The following is a 25,315-nucleotide window of genomic DNA, read 5'->3' on the forward strand; positions in this document are numbered from 1 at the left end:
ATACACTGATAAGAGATGAAACTTCAATGCATACTGCGCACTTTTTATTCAAAATAACAGTAGGCTATGTCAAACAGATGCAGTATAAACACTGAAAAAATGATTCTCATCCTAATTCAAATTAACATAATCAAAATATTAAAAAATATATAAATAAATTCCAGTTCGCAGCATGCTTTACATGAATAATGAGAGTAAATATCAAAAGAAAGGGTTATTTCATGCAGTTTTAATTACAAAAAGAAAAGTTGGGGATTTTGTTATTTTATTATTTGAAAGACTTTCATGTTTTGTTGTTGGGTTTTTACATGATTACCATTGTGCACTGTGGTTAGTACAGTTATTTAGTGTTGTATGATTAGAGAGCATTATACTGTAAGTGTACATGTCTTGATTTGAAACCACTTACATTAGAAATATTTATGGCATATAATCAGCTTCTGTTTCAGTTGAGTGTTAGTTACTGTATGGTTAGCTTATGTGTGCTGTTGCTGTATAACTTTATATTTCTACATTTAAGTAGAACAAGCATGATTCTCATGATGCATTCTACTTAATTGTGCTAAGGTAACAAAAGACAATTGAGTAAGTTAAACTAAATACATATATCTACATTAAGATCATTTAATTGAGTGCAACCACTTACCTTAAAAAATGTGAGCAAATTCAATAATTGTATGTTCACATCAAGATTTTGGTTCATTCATCATTCTGGACATGATTGATTGCAATGCATTGTGGGAAACAGCAGTCACATCATTATGTTCACTGTGGTATACAGCAGATGTCAGCAGGTGCAGCTCATCCACAGCAATAAACACAAAATTTTCTTATGTGGACAATATACAAATACAAAACAAATAGTGTGGTTGTGTCGCTCTGATTTGTGTGTCAGATCAGGACCGCTTGAAAACATCAACTTATTATCCTTGATTATAAAACTGCTTTACTTGACACACAAAGTCACCAAACCACATTTACTGCTGCTCATATAATTATTAATAAAGATTCATTTCTGCTCATCAAGATGTATTTTCTTGAGGAACAAAATGACCTAAGTAGGTTTTTAGACATATACAATTTAAGTGAACTTGTCCATAAAACAACAACAACAAAAAAACTTTAAATAAGTTTAATTTAAGTTTACGCTTAATTCAAGTAAAATGCTCTGACCCAATTGCTTGTTTTAAGCGCAAATTTACTTAAATTTGATTTTTTTTGTCTAAAACTTAAACTTGCTTTCTTAGGTCATTTTGCTCACCAAGAAAATTCATTTTGATGTAAGAAGTTTTAGATATTTGTACTAAAAACAAGACACAAATACTAAGTAAGAATGTCATTTTGTTGCAGTGTAAAATAAGAAAACCGGGTTGGTTTGATTTAAACCCTAGAGACGGCAGGTGCTGTGACTATAAACTCATTAACAAACTGAGCTTCAGTGACTTTACACACAAAGAGTCACGGTTTACAGCAGTTTGTTAATCCTGGCTGCTGGTTGAATGAGTATTATTACCACACATCATTAATAAAGTCCTCATGCTTTAAGTCGTCTGAGATCAGCGTTATTCATCCCAAGAGCAGAACATCAGAGGATTTGTGTCACTGGATTATTAGCTTGTGTACGACTTTCCCACTTTAATATCTGCAGTGCTCGCTGGGTTCTAATATTGACCCAGATAAAACTTCATCTATCAACTGACTGTTTGTGGAGTCAGCATCAAAAAGCAGAAACACATGAATGACACTTAAATCACACAAAATTCATAGCATGCATCAATTGTTGTCTCTCATTGCTCTTAATGTGTCCAGATGTCCTCCCTGCGCTTCTAATCTAATTTGTCTTAACTAATCAGTAACCGTGTTGAACTTCAAACACACCGTCAGCTATACAGAGATGGACTATGAATTATTTATTTATGCAAATTGAGAGCTTCAGTATGCGTACACTAATCTCTTCCCCAACACACACTTCTTTACAATAACAAAAACTTTTTATTGCTCTTTTTCAGTACATTGACATTCTTGAGGTTTATCCACAAACATTTGTTGATGTCAACAGCTCGTGTTTTGAAGGCTTTGGCTATGACTGAAATATTTTCTTTAATGTCTTTTTGTAATGTGAACAATGATATCGGCCCACCAGCAGATCTCGGTTTCAGGCGGATGCTATCAACTTACTGTCTGTACGCCTCACTGGCTTCATCAAATGATCGTGAAGAGAAGGCAAACAGATAAGACACGAAACCCTGTGGCTTTGTGTTAACACATCAATATAATCAACTTCAGTCCATATAAGTTTGTTTGGGTTAATATTCTGTGGAAAAAGTTTGGATTCTGTCATCTAAATACTTCAATACAAATAAGGTTAAGGATGTATCATAAAAATTACTTTTTATACCCTGTTAAACTTTATTTAAAGAAAATGTTTTCCAGATATTGACTCACTACGTTCATTTTGAATCTATCTTTCATCTTTTCTGGGAATACACATACACATCTTTGTTTTTAGGAGGATTTCCATATTTTAGTTTTTCATTGTTACAAACTTTTTCTTTGTCATTCAAGGATATTTTATTTGCTTGTCATAATTTTGACCGTACTATTCTGTAAAGGATCAGTATTTTTAATACATTTCTTTATCTAACCAATTTTTTACACAAATGTAAATTGCAAGGTGCTAAGCCATATTTTTCTTTTTTTTTTGTAAGGATCTTAAGTCCTACTTGCATGAGGCTGTTAGTTAAGTTTTATTCTGTAAAGATAATGACTAATGATTAAGATTAATGTTTAATGTTCATTTAACTTTGAACAAACTATTGCCCGTAAATAACATCAGTTTAAGTTACTGGCAAACTGCTGCATAACTACAGCATTATTTTTACTGTAACAATAAAAAGTAATAAAATAAAATAAAAGTTACAGTAAAAAGTAATAAAAGTAATAAAATAAAAATAGTGTTTAAAAATAATAAATTGTTTCGGTTCTGTAACCCTATAGGCTACTCATGGTGATATGTAACTATACAATAATGGATAAAAATGAGAAACACACAAGGAACATAGTAAACCCTAGTAAATATTAAGAACTAGCTAGAGCGTCTCAGTTTGTATGTAAACAGACGCGTGTTGGATGTAATGTTTAACTATCAGCTGTGTTGAGTTTACAATAAATACAATTTTGCAAATGTCAACTTTTAGATATTAAAATACTTCCTTCTATCACTGTTTGAGTTAACTAGAAGTTTAACTAGTCACTCTTCAAAAATGTTCAAATATACAAACAGTCACGCTTTTAAAAGTGTGGTTTAGATCGTATCTAACCAACCGCTATCACTTTGTTTATGTAAACAAGGAAAAGTCATATCACTCCCCGGTTAAATACGGTGTACCGCAGGGATCAGTTCTAGGCCCTATTCTGTTCTCCTTACACAATACTGTATGATGCTTGCATTACATGTGAACGGCCCCTATACGATAATAGGATTTGTTTCTCTTTCCCTGTCTCATCCTCAATCCCAAAGCCAATAAAACAGACCCAGTTAATTTTAAATGTTTTAATTCCCAATGAAGCTGTATAAAATAGTATCTATTATAACGTATATCCTCTATAGAATCAGCTATGTCTGGCTCTCTCTTTCAGGGCATTTTCCTCCTGACAAATCTGGTCAGTTTTTTCTCCTAGGAGTTTTTTTCCCAACCCCTAGTGCAGTGTGACCAACCCTGTTCCTGAAGATCCACTCTCCTGCAGAGTTCAGCTCCAACCCCAATCAAACACACCTGAACCTGCCAATCAAGCATTTCAGGGCTTCCTAAACATTAGAGTCAGGTGTGTTGAAGCTGGGTTTGAACCAAAAAAGCTGCAGGAGGGTAGATCTCCAGGAACAGGGTTGGTCACCCCTGCCGTAAGGAGTCAGCTGACATTGGCTTAACTTGAACTCTCTTCTATACGTTACATTATTACTACACTCACTAGTACGGTTTAATCTTAGTCTATGTACTCTGCTTTTATGTTGTCCAATGATTTTTCTGTGTATTCACCTGCTTCTTTTAATATAAAGCTGCTTTGAAGCAATGAAACAATTTTGAAAAGTGCTATATAAATAAAATTGAATTAAAACATTGCTTAATTATTTGCTTCATATTGATCCAATACATCCATTTCACCCTCAACCAATAGTGTGACTTTGGGCGGGACTATCTGTTCACTCAACCAATGAAAGATAGAGCAAATGTTTAGGAAAGCCATTTGGTGACCTTTTTTATTTTTGCAATTCCTTTTGGTCCAGAAATGAAACAGTGAATGTAAAAGAATAAAAAGTAAAAACCCGTGAGGCATTAAACTTTGAACAAAAGGATTAGCGCTTTAATAATTCAATCCTTTACAAATATTCACTGTATACAGCAGCCATTGGCATGAACACAAGAGTCCAGGTTTGATGGATTCAGCCCTTACAGAGACAGAGATCAGACACTTTTGTCATATGACCTTTCATCTCTTTAACCAGAGATCAGATTATCATACTTCTCAATAATTCTCAACACAAACATCTCACAGATATTAAACAAGGCGTGAAATCATAAACATCACCTCATTTCTACTTCATGCCTGTTGGGTGAATCTCACAGATCAGATTTCACCTCAAATAAAAAAATTCATTTTGCATAAACATGTACCTACATTTTTTTTTGAGCCATTGAGATTACGGCTGTCAAAAGATTAATCGCATACAAAATAAAAGTTTGCACAATATATGTGTGTGTTTGTGTGCAACCACTGTGTGCATGCATACACCCATAAACACACACACAATAATTAAAACACATACACATATGTTATGCAAACTTTTGTGTGTGTGTTTATGGGTATATACATACAAAACAATTACACACAAACACACACATATATTATGCAAACCCCCACTTTGTATGCGATTCATTTTTTACAGCCCTAATTGAGATTTGTGATCTTGCATTGTGTTATTCTCTGGACAATAAAACGCATCAGTGTTCATTCTTCTCAGATGTTTTTTTTTGTCATTCTCATTCTTAATAGTAATTAATGTAAGATTCTCATTACTGTAATAGTGTTAAAATAATGCCAAAATTTAGATTTAAATTAGCAGAGAGGCATTACCACCATAAACCTTACAACTTAAACATTTTATTCACACATTTTATTCAGTGATGTGAAAGAGTTATTTTTATGACAGTAATAAGAGTCTGGGAAGAGAATGAACTTCATCGTGGAGAAGAACGTTGGTAACACTTTACAATAAAGTCTCAGTTATAAACATTATTAGTTAATGCATTTACTAACAATAAACAACAAACAGCTAGTGCATTTATTCATCTTTTATAAGGTTAATTATTCATTGTTCATTTATGTAAATTCAACTCATGTTAACCCATACAACTTTAGATTTTATAAATGCATTGGTTAAATGAACATGAACTAAGATTAATGCCATAGGAATATTGTTATTGTTCATGTTAACTAGGTAATGTTAATAAACTGAGGTTTATTGTGAAGTGTTTGTATTTTTGTCATATCTCCACGGCTTTCCTGTCGATGATCAGACAAGACTGCAGGAGGAGAAAACATCTCAATGCATTACTAAAGAAAATTCATCTAGTCCTGAATCGAGTTGAACTAACATGTTAAGGGTGTTAGTTTGCCAAAACGACTAGTTACTGATGTACCAAACTAATTGACTGTCTAGCTATGGAGAAGCTGTGTATGTGTTTGCGTGTCAGTCCCTCGCTCGTGGCGGTTGGTAGTACTGTTGTGTCGGTCGAGATCGGCGAGGTTGTCCGTCTCCTCCTCGACGAAATTCTAGAGAATTCTCATAATAAACATCTTCATCTTCCTGCAGAGCAGTTACCAGGATGTTACTAATACAGTAAATACAAGTGTAGTTCATCAGTCACAAGAAGTCACAGAGACACAAACACACACACACACAGTTTCATTTTTATCATTAATGCAGAAATGCTATTACACAAAAATAAAAGCTCAGAGACAAAACCTGAAGGGCTGCATTACTGTTTAATGTCTAGCAGCAGATCAATGACACCATGAACACCAAACATTTCTGACCATAAATCCCCACCACCCCATTATATTAAAAACCCCGCTGGCCCGTTTCAAATCTCTTCAATATCACCTCAGCTCAGTTAGCTGTATCTGTTAGTTGTCTGTAATGTAGACGACTAAATAGATTTCAAGCTAGCGTTTGAATGAAGTCGTGTTAATGTTTAGTTCCTCACTCAGTTAAGATTTGAACGAGAGGTTTTGCTCCTCACCCATACGTCCACATTCAGAGGTTTGATGTTTTGAAGCAGAACCTCTTCACAGTTCCCATAATCACTGAACACAACCACAGCCGTCGAGCCCGAGGGATGAACCGCATCGATCCTCGCACGGTAAAACTAAAGAAAACACAAAGAAAATACACAAACTATAAGAAGAATAATAATGTGCATCTGAAGAGCATGTAAAGATCAGATTAGAGATGTCACGATTACTGGTTTAATAGTTAACCGTGATTAAAATGTTCAACGGTTAGTATTACACTGCAAAAAATTATTTTCAAGAAAAAATTGTCTTAGTAATATCTAAAAATTATTTTTCGTGATGAGCAAACGACCCAAGAAAATAAGTTTAGTTTTTAGATCAAAAATATTTAAGTGATTTTGTGCATAGAACAAGTAGAAAAATCTGCCAATGGGAGATTGATTTTTTCTTAAACACTAAATTCAAGAAAAAATCAATCTCCCATTGGCAGATTTTTCTACTTGTTTTATGCACAAAATCACTTAAATATTTAACAACTAGACTTATTTTCTTGGGTTGTTTTTCTCATCAAGAAAAAGCATCTTAATTTAAGAATTTTTGGATGTTTTTGCTGAAAACGAGACAAGAGCGCTAAGAATTTTTTTTCTTGAAAATCATTTTTTGCAGTGTACCACTTTATTTTTAAACCCCTGTCCAGTATCATGACCAATATAAGCAATATCATGAGACAAATACATTTATTCATACACATAAAATCAATTTTAAATTTGGTTTGCATCAGTACTTTTTTACATTTGTAGAAATTGTTCACAAAACCATGATAATATTGATAATCGTGGTGATTTTGGCCACTTTAACTTTGATGTAAAATGTTTATAGCATTTTATCTCTAGATCAGATCATCAATGTATGATTTTGGTTTCTGAAGGGTTTGAATGATTTAATTGTTTATCTTGAGGTCTAGTTCGCATCTGTAGACATTCACATAATATTATATAACACAATAAAGTCACATACAGTAAAGAGCTTCAAACATCAAAAGATCATTTTTGTCTGTTTTTTGAATACTGCATATAAATGTCTGGTTGTGTTTTAATAAAGAGACTGAGATATAATACTCAAATCTAATGATGTCAGTACTGTAGATGTCAAACGCTCATGATGAATTCATTTAATGGTTGTATTCAGGTCATATTGTAAATGGACTAACAGTTATTACCGACCTTATTATCTTCCCAGTAAAGCGCTAGACACTGGTCACCAGGTTTCCAGTTGCCATGATTCTGTGTGTCGACTGCATGCGCCGGTGGACCTTTGATTGGTCCTGATCTTTTCTGCGTGTGACTTTGTTTCTGAGATGTTCCTGTGGACTGGGGTTTGATGGGACCACTCCGTCTGTGTTCACAATCACCGTTAGGAAGTTGAAGGTTTGAAACTCCGCCTCCTTTCACCAGCTGATCGTCTGTACAGTCTTTTCTCGTGGTCGTGCCGCCCGGTGCGTCTTGGGTACGATCCATGTAGCTTGAATTGGGCCTTTCTGGTCTACCTTTCTTTCTGTTGTTGGTCTCGTATCTACCTTTAGGATCTGGAGCAGCGGGATTTAATGACTTGGGTGCAGACGGACCGTTCGCTTGGTTCTTCCTAAACGACGATGGATCGGATCTTCCCGGTCCGTCCTGCTCTTTCCATCCGCCACCGTGAGACTCCTGCTGGAATCCTTTAGACCCCGCGTGTTCCCTCGACCCCTGATGGAAGTTTCCAGAAGGACCCTGCTGTTCCCTGGACCTCCCTGCAGAGAAAGATGAGTTTACACGTGAGCTTTTATCATCCCGACATCTCGACCAATGAATCCACTAACGGTTCTCTCCCATCTCTCCATTTCTGTTGCCCTGAGAGAGCGGAGGAGGGCGTTGGGTTGGGTTTTGGAAAGTCTCCATCCCTCAGGAAACGTGGAGGTCTGTCGTTTCTCTGTGATCTTCCATCATTTCGTGGAGGGTGTTGTTGTTGTTGTTGTCTGGGCTGATAGCCGTCTCTGAACGTTTGGTCAGTGTTGATGAAGCTCATCTTAGTTTGGTGATCTTGTTGTGAAGACTGGTTCTTTGACTCTAAAGGGTTAATAACAAAAAAGGGGTCATCATTTCAACCAAACAGCAATTGTGGTCAAATATATTTCAAATGTTTAATGCAGGACACAATTTCTGTTCTACTGAATGAACACAAGGAGGAATATTTGAATCATTTTAAAGTGACTGTAGCAGAAATCACAGCTGAAATGTACTTAATGTTTATTTAACAAGATGCATTTGAACACATGATAAATGTTACGTGTCACACTTTCTCAGTACAAATGAATGAGTTGTAAATAAGAGTCAGTATTAAAATCTTTGTGTCTTGATGCTTTCAGATGGGACACATGACTGGATTGTGAAATCTTAACTACCAAATAAAAAATGCATTAAAGTCACTGCAGTATTCATGATAATGTGATTTTATATCACCCCATTATAATCATGAGATATTAATATTTATCTACGCTTTAGTTAAAGCACACAACGGTTTGATGGGTAAAATCCTGTTCAACAGACAGATTTGTGTTGTATAACAAGAGTTTGATGTGACAGTGGAGTCATTACAGCATACTAATATATCTGATCAAACACGCTCTATACTTATTAACCCTGCGGGGGTCTTCCTAAAGCCATATGTCTGAAAGAGAGAGAGAGAGAGAGAGAGAGAGAGAGATTAATGTAAAGCTGACTAATAGAAGTGTCTTGATTTGGGAGCGGCCATCTGTTTAACAGCATACTGAGAGTTTAAGATAAGAAGAGATTATAAACACTGATAGAGCTGTGAGATTGTACTGAAAACAACACAACTGTTAGTTTATAATACTAGTAATAATCTACATTTACATTTTGTCATTTAGCAGACGCTTTTATCTGCTCTTCTTTGTTTATGGACGTGACATCATCACGCAAAGATGAATGACGTTTTTCCCGGGAAAATTGACCCAACAGCTCAAATTATAAATCATTATTATGAGCAGGATTGTGAATTGGGGCAACGTAAGGAGACTGTTTTCTTTCTTTCTTTTTTAAACGCCCTGACAGATTCTAAAGCTATATTCATGGCGAGAATAAAGTCAAATGATATAAAGTAAGACTAGAAAAGATGTTTAAAAATTATTTCTAAATATTATAGAACTAAGTTTGGATTATCTTGAATTCTTGATTAAAAACTTTTTGAAAATATCAACAGAATATAAAAAAGGTTTCTCAGAGGGACAGAGGTCATACAGTCCAGCAGAATAAAGCCCTTTTCACACAGACATTACAGAAAATGCGTCCGGAATTCGTTTGATTTTTGGTTCATTCACACTGCCAATGATTTTCTAGAATCGGTGCGTGCATTCACACACATACTGTAAAGATCCCGTAAATACATGTGATGCATTTAAAGATCTGAACCATAACTTTACTGTGTGGATGACACTAATGTCCTCACTACGCCACGCCCCTTACAGCATTGTTTCTGTCTCTTGTTCACACAGAATGCTTTCTGTGAATGTTACTGAAGATTCTCTTTAAAGGAGTGATTTTTTTAAATTGATGTGTGATTTTTAATAGTCCTAATCTGCATCTTGAATAGATGTCTTGATCCCAACACTTTTTTCCAAATATCAGGATTTATTTCATGGATCTTATTATTTAGACATTGATCCCATTCAATTCCTGAGTCTCCAGGTACCCATCAAAAGATGATGTTAAAATCCTTTGCTTTGAGCATTAATATTTTATAACAAAGATCTTCATTATTGCTGGATAATCAGTTTTTATATTTTCCAGTGAATCCAGGAATGATTTTGAGTCAGAAAGTTATCTGTGAAGTGGTCTCAATGAATTTTAATGCCAACAATAAAGCATTTGCTTTTGCAGTGAAGACTGAACTTTGATCAGAAATACATATTCCCTGATATTATTCATTCATTTCAAAAGCTGTCGCTAAAGGATTTTTCCTACATGTTCAATAACTGAATTTTATTCATTTTTAACACAAAAAAAATAGCAGGATGCAAACTGGTTTCCTCAGGCATCAATCTATTTTCAGTTATTGTTAGAATTTGTAACCAATTTCAATCATTTTATTAGATAGATTTTATCCAATTTATTTCACTAGAAACTCATTTTCCTCTTTTACCTAGAGATGCACTGATGTATCAGACGCTTTTTGATCAATTTAAAACCATCAATACATCAGCTACAGCATGAAGAGACGGATACGACAGACCCATAGTTTAAAAACTGTGTTTAGTTGTATAATGTCTGTTGTGTAATCCAGTGTTTATCTCTGGATCAAATAATGAAAAAACAAACAATGTCCTAAACTGCAGTCAGTGTTATTTGATTAGTGTAAATAAACAGAAGAAATCTCATTACCATCAATAGAAAACGTTCCCATTTTTGACTCCAGGAAGTCGAAGAGCGTGCTGGGAGCTGACGGTCTTCCTCCAGCCTCCTCATCCTCACCCTGACGTGAACGTCCACGTCCTTTTCCTGTCACAAATCATCAAAAGATCATCAAATTAAAACACATTTACCTCAAGAGCAATGCAAACATCATCTCTAAAACAACATGTTGATGTTTGTACTGATCTAAACAAAGCATGTTTGTACCCGTGAATAAACAAATAAAGAGTTTGGCAGCGTATCGTTTCAGTGTTAATGAGCGTGTCACCTCGGGCTGGCGGACGGCTCTGATCGGTCTGGACTGGTTTGGGTTGGTTAGTTCTGGTGAGCAGAAAGTTAAGTGCTGCCTCTAAGTTATTATTGTTATCCAACAGAGCCTGTCGGGCTGCTTCTCGGTTAAAACCCATCTCCATGATGTCTCTCAGAGAGCGTTCATCAACCTTCACAAAAACAAGATAACAGCATCATAAACCATCAAAAACACATATCATATAAGTGCATCTAAATCCATCCTGTAAAGATAAAAGAAGAGACGCAGAAACTTCCTCAGCACTTCAACTTCAGTACTGTTCACATCAATCTCATAAAAACTACTTCAAATCCAGAATTAAAGACATGCGTCATAAACAAACAAAGCAGATGAAGAACTGTGAGAACATCAGATTATTATTATAAACGTCACTCATCTTGTATTCATCGTGTCTGACGTGACTCAGAAATAATTGATGAATAAAAGCCCACTTCACTTCTTTATGCAAACTTTATGTGTGTTTATTACTGCTCATGTCCTTTTATATCCAGACACAAGCAGACGCCAATATCCATTAAATCAGATTCATACAGAAAATCATGCTAATACACTTCATCTGAACACACAACTATAAAGATACACAAGTGGACAAAACTCAACATCACACATGAATGTGTTTGGTGAACTCTTCATTTTAAATCCAGAGATGTGCTGATATCAAATAAAAATCAAGTTAAGATCCTGGGACAGTTTTCTGAGGTCTTGGGCTCATCCTAATGTCTTTAAAGGGATAGTTCGGCCAAAAATCTTAGACTCCTCTGTATTCAGGAGCAGAGAAACCTCCATAAGTTGCGTAAGCTCTCATCCTGAATGTGGTCGTGACTAAGATGGCAGTGCTACTGGAAGGTAGTTATTTTCGTTAAAAAAGATTTAAATATGGATATTTCTACAACAACACCGCACAGATTATCCTCAGAAGACCTTTGTTTATCATCGTGGAGCTGTTTGGATTTATTTTGTGAAGGATGGACGCCCTTTTTTTGGACTTGAAGGTCGTGGACCCCGTAACGTCACATTTAATTAACTGAAAGATCTAAAACATTTTCTAAAATATCCATTTGTCTGAAAAGCGATGGACATATCCATCTCGGACAGCTTGGGGGTGAGTAAATCACGGGTTTAATATCATTTTTGGCTGAACTATCCCTTTAATAGACTTCAGGTCTGGACTAGACTCATTTCTAGATGGATCTTGACTCTGTGTGCCATATAAGAGAAACTGTATGATTGTATATCTACATGCTTCACTTTATCTATCTCTTATTGATTTAAGAATGTTTAGATATTTGGACTAAAAACAAGACAAACATACTAACTAAGAAAGTTAAAAACTTCATTTCTTCTTCACTGAACAAAGTGAGTGAGTAATTATCAGAATTGTGTGTGTGTGTGTGTGTGTGTGTGTGTGTGTGTGTGTGTGTGTGTGTGTGTGTGTGTGTGTGTGTGTGTGTGTGTGTGTGTGCATCTTCTCCCAGCATCTTACTGCATTAATATTTCATTTCAACACAGAAAACATGACACCAGTGTTCATCATAATGATCTCTGCTTCATCAACCAAATCTCTGTAAACTCCTTCTGGTTTGTTCTCCGTCCACGGCTTTTCTTTCTCATCTCGTTTTCTCTGATAAGCGTCTCGGTTCTTGTAGGTGGAACCTGGATTGGTGAGATTTCCACCTGCGTTACCTCCACCGCCAAACGTACGAGTCTGTCCAGAAAGCATCAGTTAAAACATAAAACCATTACAATCAACATTGCTATAATCAAACCTCTAGATCAAAACAGCTCAGAAAATATGAAGTAGTTCAGTGCTTTGTGTTACGATCACCTCAGCGTTTACAGTTTTATTGTAGGCAGAGTATTAAAAGACTTCAAGATTACATTTGCAAGTTGAAAATCAAACATTTTATAATGAAATATTGGAGAATATTAAGTTCACTGAAGGCCTAAGGATGGATGCAGGTAAATTCAATGATATATATACATGGCTTTAATTCATCAATATTTCATCATGGAGAGGTCGTAGTATATAATGAAAAACAACATGAAGGATTAACATGAGTTTATGCATGCAGGACGCCTCTGATAAGTGTTGTGTATGTATGAGTTAAGATTGTTATTTCTCACTTCAGATGATTCTCATAAATCGCTGAATAAGGGAAAAACTTGTGCATCCATGTTCCTGTAATCGTGTGAAGCCAGCCAATCAGATTAGATCTTATCATTTTCTTGTTTACATCAGGCAGCGTGGGTGGGCCGATCTTTCAGATCATCTTTACACCAAATTCATCATGTTGTCCACATAACTCAGATAATGACAGATCACCTCTTTACTCTTGGCCACCTCCGCAATAGCGGCCGTTCTCTGTTTGGCAAACTCATCGTTGTCGTCGGCGTTTTTGATGGCGTTGGTGGTCTGAAGGGTTTTCCGCTGGTCTAGAGCTTTACTGTCCACCTGCTCCTTATGAACGCACTTCTGAGGAAATGACATCACGATACATAAACCAATGAGAATCATTTCACAGCACATAGCAATCCAGAATTGATCTAAAATCTCATCTAAAACATAGAAAATCTGATACAAACACATCAACTAAATATTATATTTACTATATTCCCGACAGCGTTAAAAAAAAGTTGCCAGCCAGCGGCAGCATTTTTTATGATTTTTTACAAAAGTTTAATGCCTTTCAGAAAATGTTCTTCTTTAATTATATAAACATGTTTATACATCTGCTTTCAAACAAACAAACAAAAACTTCATTTGCTCTCTTTTATCACCTCTCAAATATGGGTCGGTTTCTTCAAAAATATCAAATTTTGAGCAAAAAGCTAAAATAATAGCATTTTTGTAAAGGACTTTTAGAGATCAGATTCAGATTGAGAGCGATGTTCAAAACATACACAGAGTTTTTACTGTTTTTGGATCAGTGGACGCTTCAGTGTTTTATAAGTTGGATAAGAGCGTCACCCAGTGGATAATAGTGGAAATTTAGATTACTGTAAAAACTCATCATTGGCAGGGAAGCGTTTTCTCTTAATTGATAAGAAAACTCGTCAATGGAAGGGAAAGAGTTAAGGGGTCAAGTTGCCTAGATTAAAAAATGGCTTTTAAGTGTTATATAGATTAGTTGTTGGATTGGATGTTGATTGCACCCTAGTTATGATTTGTTCATTAATCTTTTGTTAAATAAGCCAGTGGCTTTTTTGTGTTTATATCCTCGACAGTTTTAGAATGTGTATGAATTTTGTCTTTTTGGGCTTATTATATTTTTTTAAATCTTGTCAAATAAACAACAAATAAACAACAAACAAACAAACAAACACACACACACACAGTAACTTGTGTAATGAATTACACTGCTCAGCAGAAGAATAGTTTATTGTGATATTAATTGTTCTTTTCACTGTTTAATAAAAAATCATTTTCAGTTTAAATTATATAAATTCAGATTCATCTCAGATTTGGTCTAACACAACTACACTTAACACAGAGACACACATAGACTCTTACCTGTCCAAAGGGAACAAAGGGAGGCGGTCCACCTTCAGCTGCGATGTTTCTTCGGCTGTGTTTGGCGAGGCTCTTTATCAATGAAACGGTAAAAGATCTCATTAAAATCCTTCATGACTAACATCAGAAGAATGAATAAAGTTGTCCTGAAACTATCTGAACATAAATCATCTGTTTACGCATCTGTCATGTCTTACTGATCAAATATAACAGATGAAGAAAATTAATGAGACTTCTGTTCCTGTATAACACACACACATCATCACTCTTTATTTCTCTCAGGACTACACTTATAATATTAGTCAAGATGTCTTGAATCAAATTAAAATCATTATTAAATTATCATTCTCTGACCATTACAACTTGTACATCTTACAACTATGATTTTAGTCTCGATTATAATCAGCTTGTGGGATGAGCAGCAATAAATCACTCTTTAAAGTCTTTGTTCATTTGACATCATACATTTACACATCATAGAATTGAGTGTCAGTAAAGAGACTGGAAGAGTTGTTTTGAATATGAGAGGAAGTCTTTATAATACATCAAACAAAGTAAAGATCATATGTTTTTGTTTAATGGCTAATTGAAATCTATACTGATAATATTACAGGTGATAAAGCCATTCTCCAGCCGAATATCAAAATGACCGGCATGATTTACTGACCCTCAAGCAATCTGAGATACAAATGTCCATCATATTTTAGACAAACACATTTGGAGTGATTGTAGTAAATGTCCTTCCTCTTCAAAGCTTTATAATGATAGAAAACAGGGATCAGGGAACAACTTCTGATATTAATTATTCATCCTTCACAGAAGTAATCAACACGGCTCCAATGGGTTAATAAAGGTCTTCTGTGGGCCATTGATGCAATTGTGTAAGAAAAAATATCCAGATATTAAACTTTATCAACTATAATAACTAGCTACCATTAACAACGCCATCTTGGACTCATGTGATTCATGACAGTCACTGCGTTGGAACCGATGACAACCAACGCTCATTACGCTAAAACTCTCTTTGTGAGTCCAAGATTGTGTGACCGGAAGCTTAATTATTATAGTTTATAAAGTTTAAATATGTACATTTGCATTAATTACCCACAAAAGACCTTTATTAACCCGTTGGAGCCGTGTGGATTACTTTTGGAAAGGATGAATGCACTTTTTCTGGGTTTTAAGTCAGAAGTCGTTCTCTGATCCCTGAACATCATGGTGTCATTTTGATATTTGGCAGGAGTATCACTTTAAGGCAGACTCCTCACCCTCTGAAACTCCCATTTCTCAATCATGTGATCCACTTCACCCCCAAGAACAGAGATCTTATAATCATCCAATAACAGGATCCCATTCTTAACCTCCACATTTCCCAGAAGTTTCACTTTGGTTCCAGGTGGAGTGTTCAGACTGAAATAAGAGCAGAAATTTGATTAACAGATGTGTTTATATAAGAAAAGACAAATACTTCAGCACAACAAATATTACAGTCTAATGCATATTATTATTAATGGATCTATTATTATACTTCATAGATGTTTCATTGACTTTACAGCAGCGAGAAAACGTTTGTTAGACCTCTTTAAGCACAATCTAGTTTTTCAAATTTAAGGAAAAATAAATGACCAAAAGAGCATCTCTTTACAGATTTCATGATATATATACACACAAATTCGACTACATTTTGCTGATATGGTGCCCTTGTTGCCTTTTCCAGATATGGCATGAGACTTTAAAATTCAGCAATTTAGCATAATTGCAGTTTTCCGTGGTCGTTCTTATTTCCTGGCTGTCAATCAGGTTATTTTCTGGGATATATTTTAGCTGAGCTTCAAAAAGTCTGAGGCATTTGCTGTAAGTTGGGATTAAAAACTGACTGTATGACTTTAATTAAAGATTAAAGAGAAGAAATGGAGAGAGAGAAAGAAAGAGAGAGAGAGAGATATTTTCCTCACAAACGCTGTGATATCCCGAGGAAAAGCTCTGGGAAACAGTGAATTTTCCAAAATGTGATCTTATTTTCTGAAACCGGTCTCCTTCTCTTTGATGAAATCTTAACCCAAATTATTAAAAATCCATCCCATGCACACTTCTGCTCTCACGCACTGCCCAATAAATGCTCTGATTCTCTCATTATAAACGTCTGCAGGATTTATGGCACCAGATTGTGATGTGAACATGTCAAACATTTTTTACAAGCTTATGAGGATAAAATCACCAACATGAAACTCCTAAAAACAAAAAGGTGTCAAAGCCACTGAGCTCTTATTACTGATCTCTACAGTTTCTGCTCTCAGACAACATTCAGCTTTCATTTAAAGATTAAGTGTCTCATTTCTTCAACACAAGTACATCTAAAAGAAAAGTAGGCGAAAATAAACTCTAAGTTTACACGGTCTCAGAAAATAAAGTCTAGTGTTTGTCCGTGTGAAACTCATCAGAACAATGCTGGGGGGTGTTGTGGGTGTTTATTGTCCAGACTTCTGTTCTCAGTCGCTGTTCCGCTGTAACCAAACTTCACTTTAATCAATAACAAAAGAGTCCCTTTATAGCAGATTATTTCTGATAAAAAGATAAATAAATAACCAGTGTTTCCTCTAGGATTTTTTCCAGCTGTGGCGGCAGGGGCGCCCATGATGATTATAAATGTACATCATTTTTTTTTATGTAGTGTGGATGACAGGTGTAACCAGGGGTTAAATTGGGATTTGTTATGTGGGGGGGCTCTGCGGGGAGGGTACTTTAAGGGGTGACATGTTTAATACTGATGACAGCAAAGCCACTGGTGTGTTTAAATGACATTCTGGACCTCTGATAGGATTTGATAAGTTTCAACTTTAAATCTGTGCCAGAGATTGACCACAAATATTTTATAAAGAGTGTCTGAATTTTAAATTATGCAAATCTATGAGTTTGACACCCTATATCCATTTGTTGCACATGTCATTATGCACAATTGATCAAACTTTAAATGAAGTAAAAGGAATCAACCTCCTTGAATAATTCTATAAGATAGGCTACCCAAAAAGATTAAATTGACAAGAAAAGGTACAACACACAGTATTGTATCATCAACATGTCTAATAAATTAGCAATAGAGCTTCCCTATGCTGGTCAGCAGCTAAAACAATTGTAAGGTTTGATTTGTGTAATCAAAATACATAAATGTATTAAACTATACAAAGAGTTATATGAAGTGTTATCCAGTTAACATACTGTAATTAGATGAGTGACATACATACTTTAGTCCTTAACACGTTTCTACTCTTCTATTAAGTTTCCTCGACGTGGGCACCATTATTACCTCTCTCTCTCTCTCTCTCTCTCTCTCTCTCTCTCTCACGCTCTCTCTCTTGTCTCTACAATGTCAAATGATCCTGTGTGAAAGCGCGTTCTTGAAGTTCCTGAGTTTTTTTGCTCGAGTTGCATAACTTGCGCGAAGACGCGTTTAAAAGGAAAAGCGCGTTTTTCCGCGGCAATTGCGCTGCCCAATTCGCGTCATTTGCATCGCCCCGTGGGAGGGCGCGTCTGATTGCGTCTTTGCATTGACTTTGTATGTAATCTACTCGCGCAAATCGTTGAACTTGCATTGGTGAGTATGCCCCATAATGAATGGAAACACATTATTCCCTTCGCGTCAGTGCACACGCACCAGCGCAGCGAGTACACACGCACAAGCGCAGCGGGTACATTGGCACGAGCAGAGCGAGACCTTCAACCTATGTGCCGGAGCTTAGCCCCGGACGGCCCCGGCCCAATTTAAACCCTGGGTGTAACACTGACTAATGTAATGAGTTTTAAATCTAAACACACTAATGTAAACGCATTGTAAAACTCCAGATATGGCTCGGGCTTTTTACCCAATACATCATTCATTTTAAATCCAAATTCAAATAAAAATCATTTTCACTTTTAAGAATGGCACAGATCATCTTTAAATGCCTATTTATTAATGATTATAAAAGATATATTTATTTCCACATTCTGTGCTTGTATTTGTGTGAGTGAGTAAATGAAGGAGATGAAATGAACAGTGGATAGTTTGATTCTGCGAGATCAATGACAGGGATGAATGGAGAGAACGAGGGGTCGCTGGAATAAAAGAGGGTCTGTTCTTCAAACAGCGGGGCAGGACCACCACACAAAATCCACCTGTACCCGCTGGCCGATCGCCACCACCACGGCTGATGCTCGGCCAGACCGGTAATGGAGACGGGATTGGTGGGGTATTAGCCAATCGGAAGGTTTCAAACTGGGGTTAAAGAAAGGGGAGTCGAAGAAAAGGGCAGAAAAGGTGATTTGGGTTCGAGTAGAGAAAGGGGCTTTACACGACTACAGTGTGTCAGATTTCCTCAATTCACCTGAGAACACCACATAAAGACTGATGGATTGAGAGAAACACTGAACAAACACATCATCTCATATATCACTGCAGTCTGTTACTCCTACAACACTACAGATGTCATACAGATATCAATCATTTCAATAAACTCAATCACATTAAAGGTGCCGTGTGTACATTTTAGTGCCATCTAGTGGTGAGATTGCGAATTGCAAACAACAGCTCACCCCTTAAAGAGCAACTATTGTCCGATTCACATTTTTACATTTCCTTTAAGTAAGTGTGTAATAGTTCAAATCCCAAAGTAAACGATGATGTGAGTTATTGTCTCTGAAATAAATCTCTTTTTTTGGACTAGAACAAACACACGGATTGTAGGCATCAGTTTACTTCCTGGGATTGGTGATGTAGACAAGACCGACATGATCATAATTCCTCACGTTTCAGACTCGGCTTGTAAGTTAACTCCTGTTAGCAATGAAATCTTTCAAACATGGTAAAGAGCGTCACGTTTCCGGCTGACGTAAGAGGTATTCAGGCCAATCACAACGTACAGATTAGCTGGCCAATGGGAGGAGAAAATGCTTTTCAGAAGATCGATGACTTTTGTACAAAATCAATGCATTTAAGGAAGGCAGGGATATCTGGAGCAACAATAATGTACAGTATGTGGAAAATAATGTGTTTTTTGAACCATAACCCACGCAAACACATTGTATTTTACCAAATACACAAAATAAATGAAATAGGTGCACTTTAAGTGTTTTGAGCGCTTTGAAACAATTCATTTTTCAAAGCAATTGGTTCAATCATGATGACACTTCTGCACAGGCACAAAGAAAGACTTTGACTTAATGTTGTATTACAAGAAGCACTTTGAATTTTAAATCTTTTTTGCTATATACTTTTTCTTTTATAGTAACCTATCTATCAAGCATGCACAAAATGCATTATGTGTCACATTCTTGATATCTTAAATCTGTTTTTCTCATTTTAATGTGGCATTGACATCTAAAGAGTAAATGAAATAACATAACACTCAGTCAAAAGCAGCAGCTTATTTCAAACCTCACGGACCCTGCAGTATTTTATAGTCAATACCAGAGTAAAAGTACATCACCAGTGTCCTTCAGTCTGATGTAAGGCCATTACAGGAGCTTTTATTAGATTAAGAGTTGCGTTGAATCAAACTGAAGGCTTCTGGCCTGATCTTGAGCCACTTGACTGTGTCTGATGGGCCGAGACATTATTTCATTACAATAATAGAGACCAATTAGACATGCTATGATTAAATATCTCTCTTACTCAACTCTACAGCCATTCATTTAAGACAAAAACCTTCCAAGGAGAAATCTGCGTGGTATTTATAATCCTAATCACCTTGATTAGTCAATTACAACTTTACTAACTTTCATGTTTCAAATCAATCACGCTGACTGTTTCAAACACAAGAGTTCTCAATCTTTATAAAGTCACACACACACCTGATTTTAGTCATCTGTTTCATCTCAAGGGCGTTGCAGGTAACGTGACCGTCTGTCATCTGCAAACGCAACATTCTGGGTGCCGCCTGGGACTCTTCATGATCTTTAGGAGCCGAAGCGTTACGAATCTTCTGTACCTGAAGAACACAAGGACCCTCCAACTGTGATGGAGACAAAATAAAAGACATTAGATATCGTTTTATAGGAAGTGATCATGTAGATGTACACAATATGAACAGAAGTATTGAGCTTTCTACTATTATCACCCATTTGTTTTGGGATTTGTGCAGGCCAGACACGTTTTCCCAAACCAGACACAGTGAATTAAATGAATATGGACCCGACTGTGTGCACTGAGGCATCGTCATGATGAAACACATGTATTCATCCCCAAACCACTGAAATAAAGTCAAAGCACACTGCGATCTAGAACAATGGTTCTCAATCTGGGGTTCTTAAGGGCCAGAGTTCACAGTGGATCATTTTATATTAAAATCTTTTTAAACTTTTTTTACCCTTATGCTTCCAATGGCAAGTTAATATAGTTAAAAGTTAGTTCTCTGATTTTCTGCCATCTAAATGTGCTTGTGGACGTAATGGCAAAATAAAAGGGAAAGACTTATGTAGAGATTTGGGGGGCTTAGATTGTCATGTATGTACATAAGGGGGTCCCCAAGCAAAAAGGGTGGGAATCACAGATCTAGAATCTGGTGTAACATTAAAATTTGTGCTCACAGAAACGATCACAATAACGCTGTTTTTTTAGAGTGGGTGTCCACATGCTTTTGTATTTATTTCCCAAAACTTAAGCATCCTGGAAGATGTACACATTTATATCTGCATTAAAACTCTCTTTTCTTTCTTTTCTTTTTAACACCATGCCAGTTTCTATTGCTATGTTCACAATTATAAATAAGAAAACTAAATAAGTTGTTTAAGATTCATTTCTTCTAAAAAGAAAAAAGCTTAAGCTCAAGCTCAATGTAATTTCAACAGATAAATCATTGAATGAAATACTTCCACCAGTCATTTCTGGCATTTACATAATCATTACATTTCATTTAAGGTTGTGTGTTAAATTAATGTAGCATACAAAAGTTTGAAATGTTGATCTCACCCAAATGCACACCAGCCTATTTACCAAATATAAATTAAAGAACGATAGTGGTCCATTCCCACATGTCCCCTGTTATAGCCTTAGCTTAGGGCAGTGTTTCCCAATCCTGGTCCTCGGGCACCCCCTCCCAGAAAGTTTTAGATGTCTCCTTATTTAAAACACCTGATTCGACTCATCAGCCTCCTTCTAAAATGGTAAACATGTGTCCCTAACAAGCTGATGAGTTATATCAGGTGTGTTAAATAAGGAGACATCTAAAACTTTCTGGGAGGGGGTGCCTGAGGACCAGGGTTGGGAAACACTGGGTAACAGATCAGTGTTTTTATAACAGTAGCGCCATCTTGTGCGCCCCACATGCAAGTGCATGACTCAGATGTATTTACTACCTGACAATGATTTCTCTTTCTGTCAATTCTTTGCATATCTGTCAACAAAGGCACAAGTCAAGCAGTTTTTTTAAACACAAATGTACCTTTTCTATTCGGCCACTGTTGATGTCTGCAGGCAGGAAACTCTTTCCTATTGGTCTCAGATCAGTCTGTGGATTATATAAAGCATTATTTCTGTTTTGTTTATCAAGGTGTGGTGCATTTTTGTAAAGCCCACACCCATTACACAACACAACACAACACAACAGAAAGGCATTAGTGTTGTACATACAAGACATCAAAACATAAATGAGATCAGCCCTATGACAACATCTGTCCATTAACGCACACACAATCATTTACAAAACAGATCAAGCACATAGACATCTGTTTAATGATAAACTTCAATCACTTTATAAATCAAATCACAAGACAAACTTACATTTAATGCTGCTTGAATGATGTGAGCGAGTGATTCTTTCTGATTATCTGAAGCACTTTTACACTCCTCGATTCCTTCATCTGTGAGATACCTGAGAAAAAACATCAAACCATCAACCTTCAGCATAAAAGAAATCAAAGAGAGACACTCAAACTAATATTACATTCACACCTGACATCACTTTTCTTATGCTTTTTTTAATATTGTACATTTTTGAAGTTGATGTCTTGCAGTGTCAATTTTAAAAGAGTACAAATATTATGTAGGTTCTGAATAAACATGAACTCATACAATTGCATGTACAATTACTACAAATTTAATCAAACAATTAAAAAAGATTCAACTTAACATTTATGTAACTAACTTATCCTGACTGACACAAAACTCTTATAAGAACTTTAAAACTGTTTTGAAAGATGTGAATGACGTTTACTTGACCAGGACAGATTTAAATAATCAACTTTATCAGCTGACGCATAAACTATCTGAACTATAACAAAAACACAACACACACCAATGAAATATTTCACTTAGTTTATGTGTGCTCGTCATTCAACCGCTAACAGCAACCAAACACTTCAAAGCCGAAAGAAACCGACATTTCTAGAATGACTTTAAATCTGCACCGTTTCGAAAAATGATAACTAAGTAATGCAAATCAAACTCTTTTATTTTGTGAGTGAGTAAATGAATGTAAACATGAGATAGCACGAGCAGCATGCTAACAACATGCTACAGAGTTAGCCGTCAGTGCGCGTGAATGACTCACCAGCCCTCGTGAACGAGCGCCGCGCGCAGATCACACATCTTCTCGTGAACTGATAAGCGATCATACAAATAACCGTGTCTGATATCGCATCGTGTATCGTTTAGCGTTTATTCCTGCACGATTAGCTGCTGCTACAACTGCTCGACAAAGACTGATGACGTATGCCCAAACTTCTGACACGTCACAGGTCACCGTGATGTGACGTAGACCGCGGTGACGTCTATTGCTAGGTATGTTGCTAAAATTTTCAAAATGGTTAAATGCTAAAACGAGTTGTTCAGATAGAAAGAGCTTGAAAAAAGCTTTTAAATGAGACCAAGATCATGTATATGGGTTAAAGAATAACAAAATACTGGCCATTTGAAACGCGAAAATCATCACTTTATTTGGTCCCATGTTTTCCATTAAAATTCAAGAAAATGTGTGACCGAATCATGAAAATTATGACGTTTTTAGCTATAACTTTTTAAATTTTTAAGATATTGACCTGAATCTTTCAGGATAAGCTGTTTGCCATATCCTCTACATATTCTACTTCTGAAAAGTCAGATATATTAAAAAACAAACCACTAATTACACCAAATAACACTCTTTATTCAGTCTATATACACAGACATCTACTACATGGCTATAGGGCTGCGTCCCATTCTTTACCATTCAAGCAGATTTTGGTAGAGGTAAAACCACCTGTGGTAGTCGTTCAAATTTATAAAAATTTCGTTCACTTGTAGTTTAGCAACTAAACTAACTGTCTTTACAATTTCAAGAATGTCTTTACGCAACTTCAGTAAAAACAGCGATGATTTTACAAACAACAGACTTTGGCGAGCTCGCACGGCCAGTAGTTAAACATAAAAGGTGGTGACTGAAAACGAGAAGGTACCTATGCTTCTTCCGGTGATGTTAAGAATTAAAACTCAGAAATTTCACCATCAACAAACCAACAGAAACATTATTTTCCACAACACCGCGCGCCGCCTGAGAAAATCTTGAGTTTCGTTGAGCGGAACCAAAAAGTCCGCCGCGACAGCGGAGTTAGCAACATACCTACTATTGCCCTACGTTCCTCTGTGCTTATTTCACTTTTTGAATAAATATTATTTAGCTAATAAATTAAGAGAATTGCACAATATATATCCCTGTAATGCACTTTTGTCCAAATATTGTGATATATCTGATATATGCACCTTCTGTAAAACATTTCTCATCTATTTTTTTTTTCATGTAATGTTTCAACACTTTTCTGGAGTGATTTGAGTTCTTACTGTTTCTCTAAAGTTCATATGAACTATAATTTATGCATTAAGGATGTTGTTTGTAATTTTGAACAACAAAACAAATATTTAGATAGCCTACTGTTAACCCTTTTTATCCTTATGGCAACATTTTATTTTCACAAAGGTTTCTTTAGAAAATACCTGTACTTTAGTAGAATTCTTATGTGAAGTATAACATTTAATCAAATCATTAAGAATTATTAATAATAAAAAGTGTGATTCTTTTTTGGAAAAATTATATTTTGTGTGTGTGTGTGTGTGTGTGTTTTGTTTTGTTTTGTTTTGCTTGCATAGACATAAATGAAGAAACTTCATACCATTAATTAAGTTTATTTGTCATTTTTATATCACATCAAACTGTTAACAGATATGAGACCCACATGCTCTCTAAATCTCTAAATACAACCATATGGATCAAGACTTAATATAAGATTTATTTTAATTGTATGATTATTTATTTTAAGCTTTTATTTTATTATAGTCTGAAACCACACAGCGTGTCAAAGACAACAAGATATGTTACTCAATGATTAAAAAAATCTGTGAAATCATTTTACTATGATGTTTAATAAGTTTTTTGATCCATTCAAACACAATGATCTGACAGCAGGCGTTTAGGGATCGTGTTGTTTCCTGGCACAGCAAAAACAACAAATGAGCAGATCATGGTCTGAAAAGAAGAAACATTCAATTACAAGTTACATATAATGAATATTAATGTGTTAACATTAAATAAATTCAACTCTTGAATGCATATTTTATTTCAATAAAGATAATGTATTATAGGAGACCATCATTATTTCTCACAAGCTGTTGTGAGGAGGATCAGAAGCTTCAAAAACATCTTGACAGCATGAAAGTCTGTAAGAATAAAAGCATGATGTGAGATTTAAAAACATCTACTGTACCATCAGAAAGATTGTGTCAACATGAAT

At 35.7% G+C, this 25,315-nt stretch overlaps 1 protein-coding gene across 1 annotated transcript; it reads right to left on the reverse strand.

Moving 5' to 3' along the window:
- Window positions 1-4,340: 4,340 nt before the first annotated feature.
- tdrd3 (tudor domain containing 3) lies at window positions 4,341-23,303 on the reverse strand. The gene is made up of 14 exons (XM_073876416.1): window positions 23,104-23,303; window positions 22,335-22,425; window positions 21,997-22,062; window positions 20,408-20,568; window positions 15,850-15,991; window positions 14,582-14,653; window positions 13,394-13,543; window positions 12,626-12,775; window positions 11,029-11,200; window positions 10,731-10,847; window positions 8,159-8,399; window positions 7,518-8,079; window positions 6,303-6,428; window positions 4,341-5,866 (listed from the first exon to the last, which is right to left on the reverse strand). The coding sequence occupies exons 1-14, from the start codon at window positions 23,139-23,141 to the stop codon at window positions 5,750-5,752; spliced, it is 2,205 nt and encodes a 734-aa protein (XP_073732517.1). The 5' UTR covers window positions 23,142-23,303; the 3' UTR covers window positions 4,341-5,749.
- Window positions 23,304-25,315: the final 2,012 nt, after the last annotated feature.

This window comes from Misgurnus anguillicaudatus, chromosome 14, assembly GCF_027580225.2.
Source record: "Misgurnus anguillicaudatus chromosome 14, ASM2758022v2, whole genome shotgun sequence".
Classification (NCBI taxonomy): Eukaryota; Metazoa; Chordata; class Actinopteri; order Cypriniformes; family Cobitidae; genus Misgurnus; species Misgurnus anguillicaudatus.

Excerpts from the sequence above, each read along its gene's own strand:
- tdrd3 (XM_073876416.1), bottom strand. The coding sequence starts at position 23,141 with ATGTGTGATCTGCGCGCGGCGCTCGTTCACGAGGGCTG. Across the intron at positions 20,569-21,996 it reads ACAGTGGCCGAATAGAAAAG|TTGGAGGGTCCTTGTGTTCT; the intron begins GTACATTTGTGT and ends TCTCCATCACAG. Across the intron at positions 12,776-13,393 it reads AGGTGGCCAAGAGTAAAGAG|ACTCGTACGTTTGGCGGTGG; the intron begins GTGATCTGTCAT and ends CTTTCTGGACAG.